Source organism: Triturus cristatus, chromosome 12 (assembly GCF_964204655.1).
Source record: "Triturus cristatus chromosome 12, aTriCri1.1, whole genome shotgun sequence".
Taxonomy (NCBI): Eukaryota; Metazoa; Chordata; class Amphibia; order Caudata; family Salamandridae; genus Triturus; species Triturus cristatus.
In genome coordinates, this window is record NC_140595.1 from 707189459 (window position 1) to 707213686 (window position 24228).

Consider the following 24228-nt stretch of genomic DNA (forward strand, 5'->3'; position numbering starts at 1 on the left):
TTAGATGCCGGGGAGGCCTTCGACCGGGTGGTCTGGGGAACACTAGGGCTACCAATGACAATGTTTGGCCTCGGTCGGAGGTTTATCTCGGCAACCCAGAAACTGTATAGCAATCAGACAGCTTTGGTTAAGGTTAATGGTCTTTCTTCATCTTTTTTTTCGTTCAAAGGGGCACGCGACAGGGGTGTCTCTTATCCCTGTTGTTGTTCGCTCTTTATATTGCGCCCTTTGTACAGCATCTGTTAGGTAATGCAAGGATCCAACCAGTGTCCCCCATAGTTGAGATTACGTCAGAAGCCCAGCGTTTCGGGTCATTTTCACGCTATAAATTCAATTTAAATAAAACACAAACAATATTGAACTATCAATCAAAATCGGCCCCGGCTGCTTTGGGGATTACACGAACAGCAATATATTTAGGGGTTTGCATTTGTCTTCAAGTAGACGAGGTGATCGCGCTCAATTATGAACGACTTAAAGAGGTTTGTTTCAAATATGCGTATAGCATTGTGGGGAGATGTAATATTGTTAAAATTAATACTTTGTCGAAGTTTTTGTATTTATTTCGTACTATTCCATATAGGGTTCCTCTAGCATTCTTTAAACGCTTCGAGGGTGCTATAGGTAGCTTAATCTTGAGTTATCTACGTGCTAGGAGAGCCTTATGCTTTATTAAACTTCCCTATATTCAAGGCGGGTTTATGCTCCCAGATTTTAAATTATATTTTTGAGCCGCGTTTTTTGGTCGAATGAAAAGTTTGCTTAAGGGACCGGATAGTGGGTACTTTTCCTTGCCTTATGCTACTGTAGTGCCTTGAAACTGCAGCCTACCCAGCACACAGTGGTGCTCTTGGCAGTCATATATGTTTCTTATATGTGTGGCATATACAGTGCAACCCACATATGACACTTAACTTCTATGCCTCTCTTGCAATATCAGCTCCATTTACTACGGTCGTGAAAAAAAATTAAAAATGGATCAAATGAGTGAAAAAGACGGTTGTAGGGCCGGAGCATGTCACTATGGCACTGTACCAAAATGTCACAGGATAGATAGTCCTAATACCAGCAGAAATTGCATCCATAAAAAGGCACACCGTACTGAAAAGGTGAATTTGCTACAACCTTGAATTGTGCCTTATGGGCGATTTCACATCATTTCTCTTTGCTACTTAGCTCTTGTAAATTCTAGGCTGTAGAAGGTTTTGACCCTCAGTCTAGGTCCACTCTCCCCCCTCAGCTCTGCTGTGCAATCTCTTGCCTCCCAACCCCGACCTCCTCCGTGGGAGGTTCGAGGCTGCTGTCCACTCCTGCGCCTGCTGCCCGCTCCAACTGTGACCAGACTGCCTCCAACCACCGTAACCTTTCTCAGCCGTTTTGTTTTCTTAATTTTTCCCTGTTGTGCCACTGTTATTGTGCCCATCTGTGTCTTGCTCTAATACCACCACTGTTTTTATATTCTCGTGCCTGCCTGCTCCTTTCGCCACTGCTGCCCCTGTGGCCCCTCCACCCCGGAATTCCCCACCGGAAATTCCCCCTGGAATTCCCCTGCTCCAGCCTCCCAGCCTCTCCTCCCTCCCACCTTCCCTACTTAATGGCAGCTGCTGCGCAGTAGCGCCGCTGCCGCGCCGAAGTCTCACCAAAGGCAAGCCCGTCTGCGCCCATCCGCGGCACGACCGCGGCCAGCACCAGGAACCCTGGACCTCCCACTACCCATTGCTACGACACCACCACCCTCCTCGCACTCAACCTTGGAAGACTTAGAGAATGCCAACAGGCCTTGCCGAACACGACCCACGGCCAGTTCTCCTGCCTCCACTGCCACCAGACCCTCATCGCCACCCCGGCCACCAGCACCACCGACGCCAGCACTGGCGACACCCTAAAATGCATCCTCTTCAATGTACGCTCTGTACACAAACACGCCATGGAAATTTGGAACCTACTCGCCTCTCTCTCGCCTGACATCACCTTCTTCACAGAGACCTGGACCAACGCATCCTCCGCCCCCGACATCAGCGCCCCATCCCAGACGGATACAAGATCCAGAGGAAAGACCGCCCCAACCACCCAGGAGGGGGCCTAGCCATCGCCCACAAGAGCACCCTCCCCCCTCACCAAATCCAGCGAAACCTTCTCCTCCGCCGAACACCTGCACTTCCAGATCCAGACCACCCCCAAAGCCACACTCCGAGGAACCCTTGTCTACACACCCCCGAACACCCTTCGCCACTACCATCACCGACTTCATGGCACCCCACGCCATTGCCTCAACAAACTAAATACTCATTGGAGACCTGAACTTCCACCACGACAACCCCAGCGAGCCCAACTCCACTATCCTTTGTGACAACCTCGGCAGCATTGGACTTAAACAACTCGTCAACACACTGACCCAAAGAGCAGAACACACCCTCGACCCTATCTTCGCAGCAGGAAACAGCATCCAATTCAGCCATACAACACAGCTGCTATGGACCGACCAACACTGGGTACACTTCGCCATCAACAAACCCAAGTCATCTAAACCAGCCCCACGCCCACCACAAAGGAATTGGAGCAAGGTTACCAACGAGCAACTTAACTCCACCCTCACCCGAGACAACCACACCTTGGCACCCAATGCAAACGACGCAGCCAGAGAACTCCACACCTGGATCTCCGACTGCGCAGACGTGCTCGTTGCGCTACGCAACCCCGACAGACAACGCCCCAGGAAAGCCCCCTGGCTCACCACCGCTCTCCAAGAAGCCATATGCACCTGCAGATGCCTGGAGAAAAACTGGAAAAACACCAAGACAACCAAAAACCACACCACTTACAAGGACGCCATGACGGACTACCACAACCAGATCAGAGCCACCAAGAGGAACTTCATCCACAACAAAATCTTGGCCAACTACACCAACTCAAAGGAACTTTTCAGTGTCATTCAAGAATTCACCAACCCATGCAGCAAAGCCACAGACATCACCCCATCCCAAGACCTCTATGACAAGCTTGAAACCTATTTCCACCTCAAGATCAAAAACCTTTACGACAACTTTATCGACCATCCACCAGGTGCCACAGACAGCCAGAAACACAAGCTAGCCCACCATCTCCAACTGGACACCAATCATGGCCTCGGCCATGAACAACATCCACTCGGGGGGGCCCCCTCAGACCCCTGCCCTCCTCACATCAACCACAGAGCTGCGTCTGCCATCGCATCCAATGCACCATCAACACCACCTTCAAAACGGGCACCTTCCCAGACGACTGGAATCGTGCAGAAGTCAGACCTCTACTCAAGAAGCCCACAGCTGACCCCACTGACCTCAAAAACTATCAGCCCATCTCGCTCCTCCCCTTCGCAGCCAAACTTGCAGAGAAAATAGTCAACAGGAAACTGACACGATTCATTGAAGAGAACGCAGTCCTAGACCCATCCCAATCCGGATTACGAAGCAACCACAGCACAGAGACCGCCCTACTCACGCCACAGATGACATCCGCATCCTCCTGGACAAAGGCCACTCCGCAGACCTCATCCTACTCGACATATCAGCGGCCTTGGACACTGTCTACCAATTCACACTAGTCTCCAGACTACACGACGCATGCATATAAGGAACAGCCCTGGACTGGATCTGATCATTCCACACTGGAAGAAGCCAAAAGATCAGACTCCCACCCTTCCTCTCTGACCCCATGAAAATCTCCTGTGGAGTCCCACAGGGTTCATCCCTGAGCCCCACCTTCTTCAACATCCACATGGCCCCCCTCGCAGCCATCGTCCGACAACACGGCCTCAACATCGTATCCTACGCAGACGACACCCAGCTCATCCTCTCCCTCATCAAAGAACCCACCACTGCCAAACTCAACTTCCGGAAAGGAATGCATGACGTCACAGTCTGGATGACCAACAGCTGCCTGAAGCTCAACGCCGAGAAGACAGAAGTCCCCGTCCTCGGTACCACCCCTTCTGCATGGGATAAAACCTGGTGGCCGACCGCCCTCGGAGGCCCACCCACCCCCTCAGACCACGCCAGGAACCTCGGCATCGTACTCGACTCATCACTCACCATGAACCGACAGGTCAACGCCGTCACCTCCAGCTGCATCAACACCCTCTGCAAGACCTTCAAGTGGATTCCTCCTGAGTCAAGGAAGACAGTCACCCACGCACTCATCACCAGCAGACTGGACTATGGAAACGCACTCTATGCCGGCATCAACAAGTCCCTACTCCCAAACTCCAGACAATACAGAACATCGCTGCCAGACTTGTCCTCTGCATCCCCCGACACGGACACATCAGTCAACACCTATGAAGTCTCCACTGGCTCCCCGTGGAGAAAAGAGTCACTTTCAAAATCCTCACTCACGGCTACAAATGCCTACACAACAACGGACACAAATACCTCAACAACAGAATCAACTTCCAAGTACCCAAAAGAAACCTCCGATCTTCCAACCTCGCACTGGCCGAAACCCCGCGCATCCACAGAGCCGGAGCAGGCGGAAGATCCTTCTCTCACATTGCAGCCAAGACCTGGAATGAGCTACCTGCAGACATCAGACGCGCCCCCTCCCTGAACACCTTCAGGAAGACCCTCAAGACCTGTCTCTTCGGCTAAACAGATCAGCGGACCCCCCCCCCCACCCCCCTGAGACCCTCCCAAGTGAGTAGCGTGCTTACAATTCCCTGATTGATAGATTGAGGTGTACCATGCAGTGCTCTGGACTAAAATGGTTCGTCGAGCTTAGCTCATTACGCCATCAGTGCGTTGACTGCCATTTAACATTTATGTTTCCTGAAGGGCCTACAAACCATGAACTGCCCTCCTGCTTTTAAGTCTTGCCCTTAAAAGGATCGCCTGACTCTGTGCCCATGGTGCTCCTTCACAGGAAATGTTCTTCTGCTCAGCCTGCTAAGAGTTTTCTCCACCATGCCGCCTGAAAAAAGGCGCCCTCTGGTGCAAATGATAACAGGCATTGCAATTAACCTTTCAGGGCAGCTTGGAGAGGGAGAGCCAGGCTACATGCTCCTTCACCCTGAGAGGAAACAACACCATGTAACCTTGAACCCTAATAACACCACAGGAAGAGGAAATGACATCAGGCCATACAACATCATTGTGGGATCTTTTAATGAAATAAAATAACTTTAAATAAGGTGTAACAATAAGTCTCTCTTTAGAACCTTGCGGAAAAATATATACAGCATTAGCAATCTCTCTGGATAGGACATCATCCCCGTTAGACCTGTCAGCCCTTTGGGTGGTCCCTCCTCATCATTATTTATTTTGTCCCACTTTTGCCTCAAACCCTGTTAGTATTTTTCCTTTTTGGGAACCACCAGACTTTTTAGTGTTGATGCAGGGTCAGGGAGCCATTTTCCCTACCCCTGGAACTTCTGTCTGAGGGCCTGAAACACCAAAATGGTGGCCACCCATTGTCACCTGTGACATCACTGGAACCTACTAGTACCTTCCAGAACATTCTAGAACCCTGTGACAGTGTGAGGCAGGTTTAGAATGTTGGGAAGCCAGCTCAGAGTTGGCAGTTGGAGTAGGCAGTTGGCACCTGACTGGTGAAGGGAGAGCAGCACAACACTGAAGGAGGAAGGAGTGAGGCAGCAGGGGTGGAAACTTGTGCCTGGAGTGGGGTCCAGAAACCCACCCTTGATACTAGTCCCTACTGACTGAGCCCAGCCTAGAGCCCTGTGTGGGATAAAGTCAAGAAGAACCAACTCAAGGACCTGAACAGCCGGAACAGGCCTTGGAAGTAAAGAACAGCAAGTTCCTGACCTGTCTATTGGTATCTTCCTGGAGTCCGACGCCGAGAAGCCTAGAGACCTGGGGCCGGAGGTGAAGAAGCGGCGCTGACAGGAAAGCAGACGTCGTACCCGGAGCCGCCAGAGGTCGAGAGAGGGGGCCGACGGAGGTCGTGGAGACACCAGAGGTCGAGGAGGAAGTCACCTGAGGTCGAGTGTGCGGCGTCGACGGGGGAGTGAAGTCCGCCCTCCGGAGTCGCCGGAGACCGAGGTGAATCGTGCCGGAGGTCGGGAGTGGAGATCGCACTCCGGAGTCGCCGGAACCTAAGGAAATGAGCACCGGAGGTCGGGAGTGGAGATCGCACTCCGGAGTCGCCGGAACCTGAAGGGAAGAGCACCGGAGGTCGGGAGTGGAGGTCGCACTCCGGAGACACCCGGAAGTAGGGAGATCGTGTCCCTGTGACGCCGGAGACCGACATCGAATCGAGGCTGCCCAGCGACATCGAGCCGAGGCCGTCCGCCGACATCGATCCGGAACCGCCTCACGGCGTCGACACGACTCCGGCGGAGTCGGAAGTTCATAAAGAGGGCAGTAAGTGGAATAGAGGGTGCCTAAGGCCCTGTGGAGCCCTAAGAGACCATCCTAGGGGCTAGAGAGGTGTTAGGACCAGCCTGGGAGTGCCAGGGGTGGACTGAGACTGATACAGTGATCTGTGTGAGGGGTTGTGTAGTTTGGGAGAGCCAGATTCCTAGATTACCCTTGATCTACCTCAGTTTTAGCCTCAGCCTTATCCAAGCTAGGTGAGACACCCTCAGGCCATCCACATAACCATAAGCTGTGATTGGGCCAAATCAACCCATAGTACCTCACAAATGTGACCTGATTTGAAAGTGTACTGATGGCTTATATTTATTGAGAGTATTGTATTCTTTGTATTTATCCTATTTATTGTCTCACAGTATTTATTGTCTCACAGTATTTATTCCCTCACAGTATTTATTTGCCTATGTATTTTATGCACATCTATTTATTCATTGATTATTTATGATCTGAGCTTATTTATTTGACCTACCCTTTTTACAGAAGAAGCTTTGTGTACTGTAAGTGTGTTATTATTTATTTAACCTGCAACTAAGAGAAAACAAGATAAACAGATATATTTTCATAAATTTTTACGGTGTAGAGTCGTTTTTGGAACGGATGAACGCATGGTTATTGTGAGGGTGTGACGTACGCTTAACACGGTGCCTGACCCCCGACCGCTCGAGCCAAGCTACCCCTTGTGTTGGGAAGAACCGGGTGACTGCTAACCCGGTTGCCCGGGGTTTTCTAACAATCCCTGTGTTCCTCAGAAGTGCCAATCATCTGGACCACAGGTTCCACACATACCAGGGCTAGTTTGGCCACACACCGACATTTTCTCATTGTACTAATAGTCCTTAGGAACAGTTCCTTTATACTCAAGGCTAGAGCTCTCACAAAGTAACATGAATGGACATAACCCTTTTAATAAAGGTATTTTTAACATCTAAAACAGCAGGACAGGGTATTACAAAGAGTTCACACCTCAATAGGTCAGGGTTTTAACACACAGTGTGCATTCTCGGTTTTATTACACACAATATCTTCTAATGGTCTGAATTATGTACTGATTTTGAAAACGTTGGAAGTGAGAAAGTTAAAGATGGAGAAACAGCGTGGCAGGTGGTCTTGCACTATCAATATCAAGAGTCACTAGGACTCGTCCTCTGTGCACTGTTGCTAAAGGTATGGTTACCATAAACACAATTTTTCAATGATTGAAAAAACCATTTATCCAACATCAAATTGGAAGATTTTGCAACATATTCACATGTTGAAATGTAATACATTCAGTAAATAACACAAAAGTAAAACATAATTCAAGGAATTCAAAACATTCCAGAGAGGTTTAACAAATTTGATAGCAATTGTTGGTTTCAATCCAAAAGCTTTCGTGGTGCCCAATGCATTTCGGGCCACAATTGGCCCTTCTTCAGGGGCTTGAACTCTGAGAATATGAACAAAGTGTAAATAGATATGAGCAAATGTGGTATGATATATACAGAAAGCAAAAGCACCATCACAAACACGGTAACAACCATGAGTAGTTAGCCAAAGAGTCAGTAAATATCTGTGGTTCATGGCAAGCCTTAAGAAAAAGTGGGGGAGAGAGAGAAAAAGACCCTCCACCTTTGTGAATCAATGCGCGTGAATACTAACTATGAAACGCTTTAAAACCCTCCTGTCTACAAAAAGAAGACATAAAAATGAAAACACTTAACCAAAGTGCTGGCGGAGAACCACCTCACTGAAACTGGTCTGCATGAATGTACTAAATCGTACCTTTTAGTCCCGTCAAACTGGCTGAATCGCCATAAAGCCAATCTAAAGAAACCTGTGGAAGTGAAACAAACGTCAACTAAAACACCAGACTCATCCGTGATCACAAAAAAGTAACATATGCAGAACCAAACAATTACCTGCTGGGAAGACCAGCAGTCCACAATATACACTCCAGGGACGCTAAAGTCTCAGATCGTATCGGATGTACACAACGCGATAATCAAACGCTGAATTTCAAAGCGCGTCGGAAGCTGGACTTCGCGATCGGCGAGGAAAATATCAACAACGGACTCATTTGAAGCCTGCAAATGCGGCCGCCATATTGGAAAGGACCAATAAACGAGGAGTGAACAGGCTGAATGCACGATCACTGAGCAGAACAAAATAAAAAGTACAAACAGCAGAATGCTGCTCGCAAAAACAATTACTCACAAAAAGAGTGATCACCATAACATAACGCCACCAACTACAAAACGCAATAAATGATGAAAAAACACAAGCCTAATAAACAAATAAAACACATACCCAAAAGTGCTGAAACGTGATGGAAAATAAAAGAGAGTACAGAAGACAGAATACCATGATCACATTAAATTCGGTGCAAACGTAACAATATGCACATGTAAAAGAATCATGCATAAACAGTTAGTGCAGTACCATTAAATAAGAAGATGTTATAGATAACATGAATAGTCAATTTTATCATTCATTCCTTTGTCTACTAAGGTATCAAGGCGCCTGATCCAAAATGTTTCCCTTTGTAAAAGGGATCTCATAAGATCCATGTCAGGGTGGTGTACGACTCTTTCTAAAACAGCAAATTTCATTTGGGCTATGCTGTGCCTTTCATCTAACCAGTGTGTTGCTAAACTACTGTTCTTATTTTTAGTTCTAATTGTACTTTTGTGCTCCGATATACGGGTTTTAATTTTGCGCTCAGTTTTACCAACGTATAACTTCCCACAAGGGCATTTGATGTAATAGATCAGATTGCAATTCCAATAAAATGAATTGTGAAATAACTTGATTGTTTCTCCTGTTCGTGGATGATGCAAGATATTGCCCGTAATAACATTATTACAGTGTACACAATTAGAACACTTCCATGCCTTTGAAATTAATCGTAGAAGATTTGGGCGAGGTACTTATAATCTCTTTCAAATTTTTTGATATAGTAAAAGCGAACAGAGGTGGCTCTTTAAAAATGCTCCAAAATGAGCGATTTCAACGGCATTTGCCACCTGTTGATAATCATTTTCTTCATCTTCAGCGAACTGGTAGAAAATTTTGAAACGAATACTTGTCTAGAGGTTTTCTTTTTTGGTTGATACTGTAACAGGTTGCTGTGTGCATATTTAAAGGTGCGTGCTATAGCCTGCTCTATCACTTCATTGGGATATCCCCTGTTAGGTACATTTGTTGTTGATACTCAAAAGGCTTTTCTAAACTCCTTGGTTCCGAACAAATCCTTTTAATCCGCAGAAACTTGGAAAAAGGTAAATTGTGTTTAAGGTTTTTAGGGTGAAAGCTCCGAAAGTGAAGAGCACTGTTGACATCAGTTGTCTTTCTATGCACTTCCGTTTGAATTATGCCGTCATTGATAACAATAGACAAGTCTAAAAATGAATTTTTATTTTATCACTAATCATGTGAGTAAATTGAATATGATCATCATATTTGTTGAATTGCTCAATTTTGTGTTCCAAGTACTTCTGCGTGTTAGTCCAAAGTATAAAGATATCATCGATAAACGTGCAATAAAGCAGGAGATTCTCAGTCCATTCACTGTCATTATAAATATGATCAGACTCAAATTTTGCCATAAATGTATTGGCATAAGCAGGTGCCCCTGCAAAGCACATAGAAGTGCCTTGTTGTTGTAGAAAGAAACGGTCATTCCAATAAAAATAGCTATGGAACAAGCAAAAATGTAAAATTTCCAAACTAAAGACTGTCGGCTCTGATAGAAGATTGGCGCAGCAATGCCCATTCCACAGCTTCCATACCAGCGGCGTGTGGAATGGAAGTATATAGAGACTTGACATCAACTGTACAAAGTAGAACCTCCTTCATACAGACCACTGAATCCAATTTAAGCAAAAAGTCCTTAGTGTCTTTTACATAAGAAGTCCATTCTTGGACAAAAGGTTGCAAGAAATAGTCAATGTAATGCCCTAAAGGCTCAAAAATGGTACCACATCCAATTACGATTGGCCGCATAGGAGGGTTGTAAAGATCTTTATGAATTTTAGGGAGCATGTAAAGTAAAGGTCTCCTGGGATAGTCTATAGTCAAAAATTGTTCAGTGAAGGGTGAAATCCAACCCATCTCTTGAGCATGGTCTAGAATACTCTTGAGGGTGGTTTTTAGCTCATTGGTGGGATCAATGTCTAGAGGTAAATATGTTTGTGAATCTGCAACATGCTCTTGAACAGAACGTATATAGAAGGTTCTGTCCATAACTAAAATAGCTCCGCCTTTGTCAGCTTTCTGGACACAAATCTCAACATTGTTCTGAATAGAATGGAGAATATTGATGTCATGATTGGAAAGATTTTTCTTCTTTGATTTTCTAAAGTTCACATTGAGAAAATCTTTGAGAACCAGATGTTCGAATTAATCCAAACTTTTGTGAGAAATGGGAGCCTGAAATTCAGATTTAGGACGAAACTCCCAAAACTCAGACCTTTACTTTACATACTCCCTAAAATTCATAAAGATCTTTACATCTACAGATCTTTATTGACTATTTCTTGCAACCTTTTGTCCAAGAATGGACTTCTTATGTAAAAGACACTAAGGACTTTTTGCTTAAATTGGATTCAGTGGTCTGTATGAAGGAGGTTTTACTTTGTACAGTTGATGTCAAGTCTCTATATACTTCCATTCCGCATTGCTGTGCCAATCTTCTATCAGAGCCGACAAAGTCTTTATTTTGGAAATTTTACATTTTTGCTTGTTCCGTAGCTATTTTTATTGGAATGACCGTTTCTTTCTACAACAAGGCACTTCTATGGGCTTTGCAGGGGCACCTGCTTATGCCAATACATTTATGGCAAAATGTGAGTCTGATCATATATATAATGACAGTGAATGGACTGAGAATCTCCTGCTTTATTGCAGGTTTATCGATGATATCTTTATACTTTGGATTAACACGCAGAAGTGTTTGGAACACAAAATTGAATATTTCAACAAATATGATAGTCATATTCAATTTACTCACATGATTAGTGATAAAAAAATTCATTTTTAGACGTGTCTATTGTTATCAATGACGGCATAATTCAAACGGAAGTGCATAGAAAGACAACTGATGTTAACAGTGCTCTTCACTTTCGGAGCTTTCAACCTAAAAACCTTAAACACAATTTACCTTTTTCCCCAGTTTCTGCGGATTAAAAGGATTTGTTCGGAACCAAGGAGTTTAGAAAAGCCTTTTGAGTATCAACAACAAATGTACCTAAACAGGGAATATACCAATGAAGCGATTGAGCAGGCTATAGCACGCACCTCTAAATATGCACGCAGCAATCTGTTACAATTTCAACCAAAAAAGAAAACATCTAGACAAGTATTCGTTTCAAAATTTTCGACTAGTTCGCTGAAGAATAAGAAAAGTATTATCAACAGGTGGAAAATGCTCCAAAATGAGTCTGATTTCAACAGCATTTTTAAAGAGCCACCTCTGTTCGCTTTTACTAGATCAAAAAATTTGAAAGAGATTATAAGTACCCTGGCTAAATCTTCTACGATAAATTTCAAAGGCATGAACAAGTGTTCTAATTGAGTACACTGTAATAATGTTCTTACGGGCAATATCTTGCATCATCCACGAACAGGAGAAACAAATCAAGTTATTTCACAATTCAGATTGCAATTCCAATAAACTGATCTATTACATCAAATGCCCTTGTGGGAAGTTATACGTTGGTAAAACTGAGCGCAAAATTAAAACCCGTATATCGGAGCACAAAAGTACAATTAGAACTAAAAATAAGAACAGTAGTTTAGCAACACACTGGTTAGATGAAAGGCACAGCATAGCCCAAATGAAATTTGCTGTTTTAGAAAGAGTCGTACACCACCCTGACATGGATCTTACGAGATCCCTTTTACAAAGGGAAACATTTTGGATCAGGCGCCTTGATACCTTAGTAGACAAAGGAATGAATGATAAAATTGACTATTCATATACATCTTATTTAATGGTACTGCACTAACTGTTTATGCATGATTCTTTTACATGTGCATATTGTTACGTTTGCACCTAATTTAATGTGATCATGGTATTCTGTCTTCTGTACTGTCTTATTTTCCATCAAGTTTCAGCACTTTTGGGTATGTGTTTTATTTGTTTATTAGGCTAGTGTTTTTACATCATTTATTGCGTTTTGTAGTTGGTGGCGTTAAGTTATGGTGATCATTCTTTTTTGTGAGTAATTGTTTTTGCGAGCAGCATTATGCTGTTTGTACTTTTTATTTTGTTCTGCTCAGTGATTGTGCATTCAGCCTGTTCACTCCTCGTTTATTGGGCCTTTCCAATATAGCGGCCGCAATTGAAGGCTTTTAATGAGTCCGTCGTTGATATTTTCCTCGCCGATCGTGAATTTCCGCTTCCGGCGCGCTTTGAAATTCGGCATTTGATTATCGCGTTGTATACATCCGATACGATCTGAGACTTTAGCGTCCCTGGAGTGTATATTGTGGACTGCTGGTCTTCTCAGCAGGTAATCGTTTGGTTCTGCATAAGTTACTTTTTTGTGATCACGGATGAGTCTGGTGTTTCAGTTGATGTTTTTTTCACTTCCACAGGTTTTTTTAGATTGGCTTTATGGCGATTCAGCCAGTTTGACGGGACTAAAAGGTACGATTTAGTACATTCATGCGGACAAGTTTCAGTGAGGTGGTTCTCCGCCAGCACTTTGGTTAAGTGTTCATTTTTTTGTCTTCTTTTTGTAGACAGGAGGGTTTTAAAGCATTTCATAATGAGTATTCACCCGCATTGATTCACGAAGGTGGAGGGTCTTTCGCTCTCTCCCGCACTTTTTCTTGAGGCTTACCATGAACCACAGATATTTACTGACTCTTTGTTAACTACTCATAGTTGTTACCATGTTTGTGATGATGCTTTTGCTTTCTGTATAGATTATACCACATTTGCTCATATCTATTTACACTTTGTCATATTCTCAGAGTTCAAGCCTCTGAAGAAGGGCCAATTGTGGCCCGAAATGCATTGGGCACCACGAAAGCTTTTGGACTGAAACCAACAATTGCTATCAAATTTGTTAAACCTCTCTGGAATGTTTTGAATTCCTTGAATTATGTTTTACTTTTGTGTTATTTACTGAATGTATTACATTTCAACATGTGAATATGTTGCAAAATCTTCCAATTTGATGTTGGATAAATGGTTTTTTCAATCATTGAAAAATTGTGTTTATGGTAACCATACCTTTAGCAACAGTGCACAGAGGAAGAGTCCTAGTGACTCTTTATATTGATAGTTCACGAGCAGGCAAATTTTAGGCAGTGCGTGCCATCCACTGTAGCACGCTGTGTCCTCAAATATTGAGTAAGCAGATTTAGTGAGGAGCTTATAGTTCAAACCTGATGTGTGCCTTTCCAACTCTTTGATTCATCAGGTGGTCTTGCACTGCCATCAAATTGGAGAAGCCCCTTATACGTAAGGGTCAAGGAACCACATACCGGACTCTTAACTTCTACGTATGTAGTTGTACCTGTCATTGAATGAGGGGAGCTTGTCCTGCTGCTGCCTACACTGTATGGGGGGGGTTAATGTGTGTGTGCGCGCTCATGTGTGGTTAACTGCAGCTTTCCATTGTGTACTAGTGCTGTGCATGTGCTTTGTGTGTGTGCGCGCGCATGTGTGCACTGCTGCCACCTATACTGTAGATGTTGTGCATATTCGAGAGATAACGGATATATTGTTTTCACTATGCAAAAGCCAAAAGGTATTTAGTTTTGTCAAGGTTTGTTTTTACGTCATATGAAGATTTGCAATTTGCAAGGTTTGGCCAGGCAGGGACTAGATTGCCAATGCTAGGGCTGCGAACAGGACATAAAACGGTGGGGCTCATGAGACCGCATGGACAGTGCAAGGGTTCGCAGTAGGTCGCAATGACTTTGTGGGTGAAGTGAACTCGGAGGCAGATTTCAACAAAGACAAGGGTGGGTAGATTGCCAACCTCTAGCTACCCTCAACTCCTTTCATTATACACACTGGGCCTTGAAGTATGCTTGCATTGCATGCTACATGTCCTCACTGCCTCACCAGTGACTTTACCCCCTTTACTCCAGTTGGATGAATGGTTTCAAGATCCCTAATTCACGAACAATTTTCTTTGTGTAAACCTGACTTGAATTTCCAGGAGTAATTCACACCACTCAGAGGAAGCATTGTGATCAAGCCTCAAGTATGCCTTGACTTTAATTTACTTGTGAGCAAGGAGCTGTAGTGCTGGAGACAGGACAGTTACTTCCTTGTAACTGTGGTTCTTCGGCATATTCCATGTATTCACACACACTACTCAATTTCCAGCTAGAATTTCTGTTCTCTCAAATACCTTCTTGTGCTTTCAGTAGACTCTGACATATCTATACATTTGTAGCTTCAGTGATGCAAAAATGCCTTGTTCACATGTTTCCTTAAACAATGTTGGGCTATCAATAAATAAATGTTTTTTGTCTGCAAGAAGCGAGGGAAGAGAGCGGGAGCGGCAGCGCGCGGGCCTGGTGAAAAGAACAAAGCGGGCCCAGCACCACTGCAGAGGCTGAGAAGACCCCAGCCAGGCTGCACACCCAGCCCCGCTGAGCCAACGAGCAGGCAGGCCCACAACGCCAAGCGACCACCGCCGAGGAGTCTTAGCATGCAGGCCGCCGCAACCCAAAGCAAAGAAGATGGCCGGCTTCGGTGGATGGGGAGACCGGGACTCTGCCAGCCCCTGTAGCTCTCGGGACCGCGAGAAGGATGGCCGTATCTGTGCAGGCAACATGCCGGCTGACGTGCGCGAGAAAGATGTGGAGGACCTGTTCTATAAATACAGGCGCATCCGTGACATCGAGCTCAAAAACCAGCGCGGCCTGGTGCCCTTTGCATGCTTCGAAGACCCCAGGGACGCAGAAGATGCGGTGTATGGAAGGAATGGCTACGAGTACTGTCACTGCCGTCTGCGTGTCGAGTATCCCCGTGCTGCCCGTGGCGGTATCGGTGGGGGTGGTCCCCGCGGCAGGAATGGGCCTCCTTCGATCCGAGTACAGAGTTCTTGTTTCAGGACTTCCTCCTTCTGAGAGCTGGCAGGATCTAAAGGATCATATGCGAGAAGCTGGAGATGTCGGTTATGCTGATGTGCAGAAAGACGGGATGGGAGTAGTTGAATTTCTTCGCAAGGAAGATATGGAATATGCACTGCGTAAATTGGACAACACAAAATTTCGATCTCACGAGGGTGAAACTGCCTATATTCGAGTTTGTCCTGAGAGAAGCACCAGCTATGGTTATTCGAGGTCGCGATCTGTGTCATGGAGTCGCGACTCTCCTCCATACCAAAGCCACGGCTCCCCCGCTACTCCTTTCCATTCAGGCCCTATTGATTCCGCTGACTGGACTTTTCTTTTACATGTGACATGAGCGCCTGATTGGAATTTACATTCCTGACCTGGTGGAGTAAAAGTGTCTGAAGTTTAAAAAAAAAAAAAAAAAAAAAAGGTTTAAGGAGATGTGTTGTCAAGTTGCCTTGGCTCTACTCATGTAACAGAGGCAATATACAAAAATGACGTGTACCAATGGAATGAGCCTACTCAGGAAAATAATGTTTACACAACAGCAAGGTTTCATTCTTTCCACGGCAAATATCATATCACTTACCCACGCCCATGACAACGATCACCACGCTTACTGAAATTGCTACTACCAAAAAAATGTACTCAGTCTCGTTCGTAGACTTTGGACCAAGGTCTTCTGTTGCCACATCTAGAAGAATGGTGAAGAAAGAGAACGATGGTTAAAGTATGGTGTGCACTTTGAATGATGGCAATAATGACCCGGACTTTGCCACTTTTGCTTCCACTTTCTCTGGCGAAAGTATTTCTGCATCAGCAGTCTTGCTCCTTCTACTCTCAAGGTTGTTGCACCAAATGGCATGAACTCACACAAAAGAGGGTCTAATGGAAGCACTGTGCCACCCAAAAACCCGTACTGCTCCTGAATGAATAGTCCCACACACCATGTACGTAGGTGGATGTGTAAAAAAAAAAAAAAAAAAAAAAAAAAAAAAGAAAATCAATAGGGAGCACTGCTCTGTTAGGAGAAGAACCCTCACTTACCCAAAGGTGACATGCTTCATCACAGGGCTCCCTCCACACACCAGGACCACAAGGAACCCAGTGTGGGCTACAGCTCTCCAAAAGGGGAGGAGTAGATGTGTATCAGAAAGAGATGAGCACTATTGATGTTTAGGAGCAAGGGACAACGTGCACATGTAAGTGAAAAAAGTGTCAATAAAACTATCTCCTGGTGGGCAAAAATAGTCTTTAATTCTTGTGCCCCCATTGGATAGGATTCAAAAGCTAAGTGAATAGGGATTACGGACATTACCCTATATTATAAGGTCAACATGTTTCTGGCAGTGGGGAACAAAAAAGCTCTAGGCAATCCTCAGGACCAAAATGTATATGTCACTCTGCTAATGTGAGAATAAAAAAAACAAATTCTAGCCCTACAGTCAGCTTGACGGCTATTCTCGTGGTCCCGCGTCATAGTTGGTTCCACTAGATGCCTGAGCGTGTAGGAACGGATCAGCTCAACCGTCTCAGTCACCTCTCAAATGGCAGAGCTTGTATGCTTCTGAGCACCATGTCATGACATAGCGGACTCCAAATCCGTTCACTCACAGTGCGGACTATTGGATCACCACAGCCTCTTGTCCTTGCTGCTAACCAACATATGTGATGAGGAGGCGGCAGAGTGTAAATAGTAGATTACCCAGTACTCCTATTGAGGCTTTGGTGTACTTCTCTGTAACAGGAGGAAGCTGGGGTTCAAATGTTCTACTTTTCTCATCCAAATAAGAAGCGATGTCAATGCCTACGTAGGCGCACTGTGGACCCTGGCAGGAGAGTGGAACATACTAGAGACGTCCAAGGGTGCAACACTGTAGAAGCAGACCTTTTCCCTCGAGAGAGCAATTCATTACGTAGGAAAAGAGAAGACTGAACAGAAAATAAAAAGTTAGGTGCAAGAACCAGGAATCAATTATCAGATGAGAGAGAGTGAAGGTAGGAATATCAAGGATTACTTTAATTGGACTGGAACAGAAAGAGGAGGGTGATTAACTTGAAAGGATAGAGAAGTAGATCAAGAAGGAAGTGACTTTCAAACATAAAGAAGGGAAAACGTAGAATGCCTGTGACTGGATCACGCAAGACTCACCGAAGACATGGAGATGGAATCCAGAACACATCTCTCTGCCTTTAAGATAGCAGAAGTAAGTTCCCGAGTCGCTTGAAGAAACCTTCTGAAGAATCAAGGTGCCGTTGGCATGGACTGCAATTCTTCCGTCTTCAGCATTGGGCAGGCCTGGGAGCTCCTGCTCAGCCTCAGAGTTGCTAGCTTTGAATCGCCAGTGTATTTCTCTCTTGTCGAGTGGCAGGCAGCACATGGGTCGCCGGAGGCACTGGAGCTGGACAGACTCCCCAGAAGCGATGGCCAGTGACTCGTTTGTGCCACAGTTGAGAGAATCTAAATAGAGGAGCAGACACTTTGGAGAGCTGAACAATGCACAGTAGATAAGAACGATATCAGAATATTTGTAGTAGTACCAAACACTACTGCTAAGATGGCATGCACACAGAGCATTAACCCGGGTTAGTATCTCACCATACATCATGGCAATACTGAGCTGCAGAGAGTTCCTCTGGCATCCAAGAGATGGCACTAGGGCAATGAAATAACCAGGCCAGAGCCATGCACCTGCCTATTTTAAACCCAGCTAAAAAACTGCAGACCCTACTGTCTCCATCTGGCCTCTTGTTGGCAGCAAGCATCCTTTATCACTGTCCCAGGTTTTATGACTGTTTTTGCCTCAACCATGCACACGGTTAGATCTTTAATACACCAAAGCTCGGTCTCATGCTTCAGTCTCCCCTCACTATACCTTCAGTTTTAGATAATCCTTTTTGTACTGCAGCTTTCTTTTAACTGGAAAATCAATGTTCCACTGTGCAATATTATCACCCATGCAGTTTCCTTTCCTTAGCAGATGGTTACAGAGCTGAATCTTCTCCCCCTGCAAGAATCATCCTAGAGCTTGTTTCCAAGGAAGGCCCTGGTCAGCCTGACATAGTAAACTCTTCCTGGCCCCCATACGATATTCCAGAGCCTATTCTGCCAGTAGTAAGTACACAAAGCTCTCTAACTTGAACTAAGCTGATAGGTTTACATCCGTTTCTAGGGTTGTGGAAAAGGTACACATTTCTCTGGTCTCCTGCAATCACTCTCCTTGTTCAGTCCCTGCCAGTATGTAAACCTGGGAAACTACATCGCCTTCAGAATTATTCTCAATAGCCTAAGATATTTTTGTGCCCTTCCAGGGCCTCACAATTTCAACTTATATTTGTTCCCTGGTTGCTTCTATTCCTGGAAGAGATTGGAATCAAATTCCAATCCTTTGGTGTCAACAACGACGGTGCATCATCTCTACCTATACCGCAAATGCATAGCACAAACTATGCACATCAGCGCTCATCCGCGGTCTGTTCACACAAGTATTCCATCTCCATATAGTCCAACAAATCAGCCCAATATATAGTTTATTTTTAATTACATGTGCAAGGGCTTCACTGTGAGAGCTCCGTTCTCACCTACTGATGCCTTAGCTCTGCTCACTGCCTCCCTCTACATTTCAGCATTCCCTTAGCCTATGTGATTCCTTGTACCAATGTAATGAAAACATTATTGGTAATCAGATACATTTCTTTTGAAAATGATTGTGCTATTTCTAATTCAGATATTTCTGTTTGGAAGTGGGTACCATGTATCGCTATCTAGCTAGAGTAATCATACTCCCTATGTAGGGTTCCCTGACACAGCCACTAAACTTATAAGGCCCTTTGACATACCCACATTCTTCTTTTGGGTGGCATAGCACTTTGTTTATTTCATCCCTTATTCTGACAGTTGTGGTCGCCACCAAGATTCAGTGCTCATGTGTCTTCTTTCAACAGACACATGCTTTCTTTAACCAACCACCCTGTTAGTCACCAGTTCCTGACTGGCTTTACAGCCACAATATTGAATATTCGCTGTAACCCTGCCAATCATATTACTCATAGCACTGCTTTACTCAATTCAATGCATGTAGTGTATAGGCTTCCAACTCCTACCTGTATTCACGACGAGCTGTACCTCAGTGCAGATCTTTCTGGCGAATGGCCTTGTGGTTAGTAGGTCACAGGTATACAGTCCGTTGTCCCTTTCAGTGACATCCGTGATCTGCAGGGTAGCGTTGCCATGACGGAACCAGCCCTCTGACACAGACGTCCTGTTGTTGAACACACTGTTCTGCTGTTGGTTGGCCGGGGTCTGCAGGTCATCATCGTGGACCACATAGTCAACTCCCCGTTGTCTTACCTGCCAGACCAACTCATACGTGCTTGTTGGTGGGGGTCCCCTCCACGCAAAATTACACGGTAGTATGACTGTATCACCGCAGGAGCTCACCACAGTCAGCCTCTGCCCAGAGCAAATAAAATCCCCTGGTAACAAAATGGAACAAAGTCAGAGGCAGCCATCTGTGTCATACTAAGCTTTAGTTCTCTCTGAGCACCAATGATCTGGCATTAAGGTCCTGCATTTCTTCTCCGCCAGAGCTACTGTAGCCGTCTACATTTGCAGACAGAAGCTCATAAAAAAGACTGTATTACAGTAGCATGACAGCTCAGTGTGGAGTCTGAAAGTTTCCAAAGGGGCCAAATGCAGTAACAGAGTGTAAGAGAAATTAAAATGGGAAGGAGAGAAAGAAAGGATGAACAAACAAGCCCAAGGAGAATTAAAGAAGAAGAACTAAAGAAAGGGCAAAAAAAGGAAGAAGACAAAGAAGCGATGAAAAAAAAGAAAAGAAAAAAAAAGGAGGAGAGATAAAGAAACAAAATAATTAAAGAAAGGCCAAGAAAAATGGAATGACAAAGAACAAAAGGACTAAAGAACATACAAAGAAAGAACAAAAGTGAAAAGAATGAAAGGACTAAAGAACAGACTGAAGAAAGAATTAATCCAATAAAAAAAGAAAGGGCAAAAAGAAAAAGAAAAAGGAGAATCAATAAAAAGGAGGGTTAAAGAAAGAAAGCAGAATTAAAGAAAAGAAAGGCTGAAAAGAAAAGAAATAAAGTAAAGGGCGAAAAAATAAATTAGAAAAAGAAAGTAAAGAGATTTAAAGAAAACACAGAAAGAAAAGGAAAGATTTAATGCAAAAGACAACCAGAGAAGGAAAAAAATTAATGAGTCAAAGTGCCAAGAGTGATTTAAAGAGGAATTGGCAAATAAAATAAACCTAGGCAAAAGATTACAAGAAATGAGAACTTGGACACTAGAAAGATAAAGAAGGAAAGGAACATGAGGAGAAAAAAGGCGGGAGAATAAATGAAAGAATAAGCACAAAGAGGAAGCTGCAAGAAAGAATCAAAGGATGACTGTTAGGCTAACATTCTTTGCATTTTTGGGGAATTCAGTGCATTGTAGAGGTTCTGACATAATATAGTCGTCTTTAGTATATTGTGGCAATTTTAAACATTGTAATGGTCGTGACTTAAATTGGCCTAATTTGTAGGTTGTTGGAACCATAGGCATCATGCTGCCATCCCTTTTTAAGATGCTGAATCTTGCCCAGGACAATCACAATCCAGTCAAGTAAGAAATTCAGGTGAATGCCTCTAAGCTATATGCCTCATCGAAAACAGGTTTGATTGGACCTTGCGGTAAAGGTATGTGGAGCACTGCCCAACTACAGCTGCATGCTTTACCCATAGGAGGATCTGTCTTACAAAAAGCTGATTACATTCAGATTAAAAACTTCGACTTGGGAGTGGTTGCAAATCTGTCAGACTAGCAATGCACACTAGCAGCCATGAAATCCAGCCTTGTTTCGCTTGGACCTTTTGGTACCAAAGCCAGCAGCTTAAGCGGGAGCTCGAAGATTACGTATCTGGCTTTAATGGACCATAACCTTAGACAACATTGGACTGTGGCCAGCAGGTAGATTTCGACATCCATTTTTGAGATTAAGTTCCAAGGAAGACCTTGGCTGGTACAGCCCACTTGGCGCATTCCCATGCCATGATGGCCAACCAGAAATGGTGTCTAGGTCTCAGTCAACCACGAACTGTAATAGAATGGCACTATTATTTCTAAACACTTTTTGCCTTCAATCGTAAATCATTTTTCCAGTTCCCCTTAACCAATTTTAATGATCTTTGTTTTCAATTTAAAAAAATTGTATTATTTGAAAAGTGGTGGAAGACTTTTATTGTGTTGGGTTTTTTTACTTAAAAATTCTACGTGCTGCTTGAAATTAACACATGCTTTTCTAGGGACTGGATGCTGCCTGTGCCATAGCTACCAGGAATTGAGCTGAAATCCTCTCAAAACTGTATTTGGACCTAACCAGATAAAATTGGCGAGGGTCATACCCTTCAATTATTAGCCCAATTTCTGATACAGATTATTTAAATGGACCAATAAGGGCATATCTGTGGGTTCTGGGACATTTGCTCTGGCTGTCTCAAACTAAAGACATGCAAATTAGTTTTCATAAGGATTATGATAGAATCTGTTCGAGATATTATCTGGGAGGTTTTGAAGATATTTAAGTTTTACATTCCCAAGAACTTTATAAAGGTTACTCACACTCCATAGTAACATCCAAACTCTTGAATTGACATGGCCTCTCAGAAGGTTTTTTTTTTTTATAAATAAAGTTGTGTAATTTGAGCACATGTAAGGCAAAACATGAATATGGATGTTAGGGCTTTTATTTAGGAGTAACATTGAGATATACACTGACAAGGTCCTGCTATATACTTGAGAACAAGAGAGGTTTGCTGACTTTGAGGAAGCAGCAGGATACTGTTTTAACAAATAAAAATAGATGTGGATTGATGCAGTATGTGTTGCCGGGTGAGACACATCCACATGAGACGTTATAAGAAGCAAGTTTTCACGCCATTTTAAAGACAGAAGAAAGAACATTGAGAGTTGGTGAAGGGATCTCTCCTTTGAAAGGGAAAATTTAATGAAAATTATACTTTTCCCTATTTTTTTTCTGCCAAACAGTCATCCTGCAAAACTTTATCATGATTTTCAGGCCAGTCTTAGCAGACGTATATGGATCGAGAAGTATTTTCAAATGTGAACCCAGGAACTTAAAGAGAAAGGCTCTGCTAAAGTGTAAGCACTACTAGAGGAAAATGTAATAAGGCCCGAGATTACAATTGAACCTCTGTCTGAAGGTGAAGCAGACAGTTCTTTGGGATACTGCCTTTCTATAACTAGAATGGACAGATCCTCTCACAGTTGAGGTAGAATTGTTCATATGAAATGTTAATAAAATGTACACTGAATGTCAAGAATTTCCACATGTATGTACTTATATGGTATTTATGCAGCACAAACCTAGCCAAAAGGCAGAGGGATGCTGTACATGGGTAAAATGTAAGAGGAGGTGAAGCTGGGTTGAGGATGGAAAATGCCTTGAGAAGTAGTGTTCTTTGCAAGAGGTGGGTCTTCAACTCTCTTAACTTGGAGCAGTGCAGTGGCAGTCCTGATGGATACAGAGGGGAACGAGGGAAGGGATGTTGTTCCAGATCCTGGGTGCATAGATGAACAAGCATTTACAATGCAATGGTCTCTGCAATTTTATAGGTAGAGCTATTGGTATTGCTCATTATTTTTTAATCATTTTTGTATCCCTAAATAAATGGCATTGTCATTTCTATTGGCATTAGCTTTTTTTTTTGCATATGTGATACCTATTGCATTAGCAGAGAGAGAGTGAGTTAGTGAGATAGAGAGAGAGAGTGAGGTATGGAAATAGAGAGTGAGGTAGTGAGAGAGAGTGAGGTAGAGAGAGAGTGAGGTAGTGAGATAGAGAGAGTGAGGTAGTGAGATAGAGAGTGAGGTAGTGAGGGAGAGGGATGTTGTGAGGTAGTGATATATAAGCATAGAGTGATGTTGTGATGTAGTGAGATAGAGACCTACAAAAAAGCCACCCACACACACAGAGCCACACACACACAGAGCCACCCACACACACACAGACCCTCCCCCACACACACAGAGCCACCCACACACCCACACACAGAGCCACCCCCACAGAGCCCCCCCCCCACACAGTAACCTCAAAATTTTACACATATTTACTTTTTGCTACTTCAAATGTCACCGCTACCATAGATCCAGTTGTAGAGTGCATGGATTAAACTATGAATACTGTGTTGAAGATGGAAGGACGCAGGCAATACCGCAGTTAGCTATTTATAGCAGCGGCGTTCACCCGGTGAAGCCGTATGCTTGAGGTACCCAGAGTCCAAACCAAACAGCGGCGAATTCAGCAGGCAGCAAATTACCCCAACCATATGGCGGCTGGCTACTCTATGGGTTATGCAATATTTAAAAACCCACGGCAGTGTGTACAGTATATCGAACCATACTGCATTCTACTGTTGTGTTTTATTCCTCTTTTAGACGAATTTTCATCACTTTGTGCATAGGTGCACATGCATTAACAGAAATAAAAGGCAATGTTTTAGATGCATGCTTTTACGATAGAAAGGTCGAAGCAATTTTTAGTAGAAGGGTTATATAAAAAAACGCATTTGAAGGGTTTTGCAAGTGTGTGGTGGTATTTTGTAGGCTCGTCCAACGCTTGTGAGACTCGAGCGGCGCAGCCAGCAAGGGGAGGAGAACGGTTCGCTCCATTTCACCGGAGCTCCGCATCTATAATTCATGACGGGCAATAAAGAGTGTGTGGTGCGTTTCAGGGATGGGGGAGCGAATAAGAAACAAGGCTAGACTAGACAGAGG

The 24228-nt window shown here is 44.1% G+C and overlaps 1 protein-coding gene and 1 pseudogene across 5 annotated transcripts in view; one reads left to right on the plus strand and one right to left on the minus strand.

The window, feature by feature from the left end:
• LOC146780349 (uncharacterized) overlaps window positions 1-24228 on the minus strand; it is a 106522-nt gene that overhangs the window by 30968 nt on the left and 51326 nt on the right. For all 5 annotated transcript variants that reach the window (XM_085639228.1, XM_085639226.1, XM_085639227.1 and 2 more), the window contains exons 4-6: window positions 19536-19907; window positions 17584-17892; window positions 16021-16125 (exon numbers count right to left, since the gene is read on the minus strand). In XM_085639228.1, coding sequence (XP_085495354.1) covers window positions 16021-16125; window positions 17584-17892; window positions 19536-19907 — 786 coding nt within the window. The remainder of the gene's footprint in view (window positions 1-16020; window positions 16126-17583; window positions 17893-19535; window positions 19908-24228) is intronic.
• LOC146780350 (serine/arginine-rich splicing factor 9 pseudogene) lies at window positions 15054-15818 on the plus strand (annotated as a pseudogene).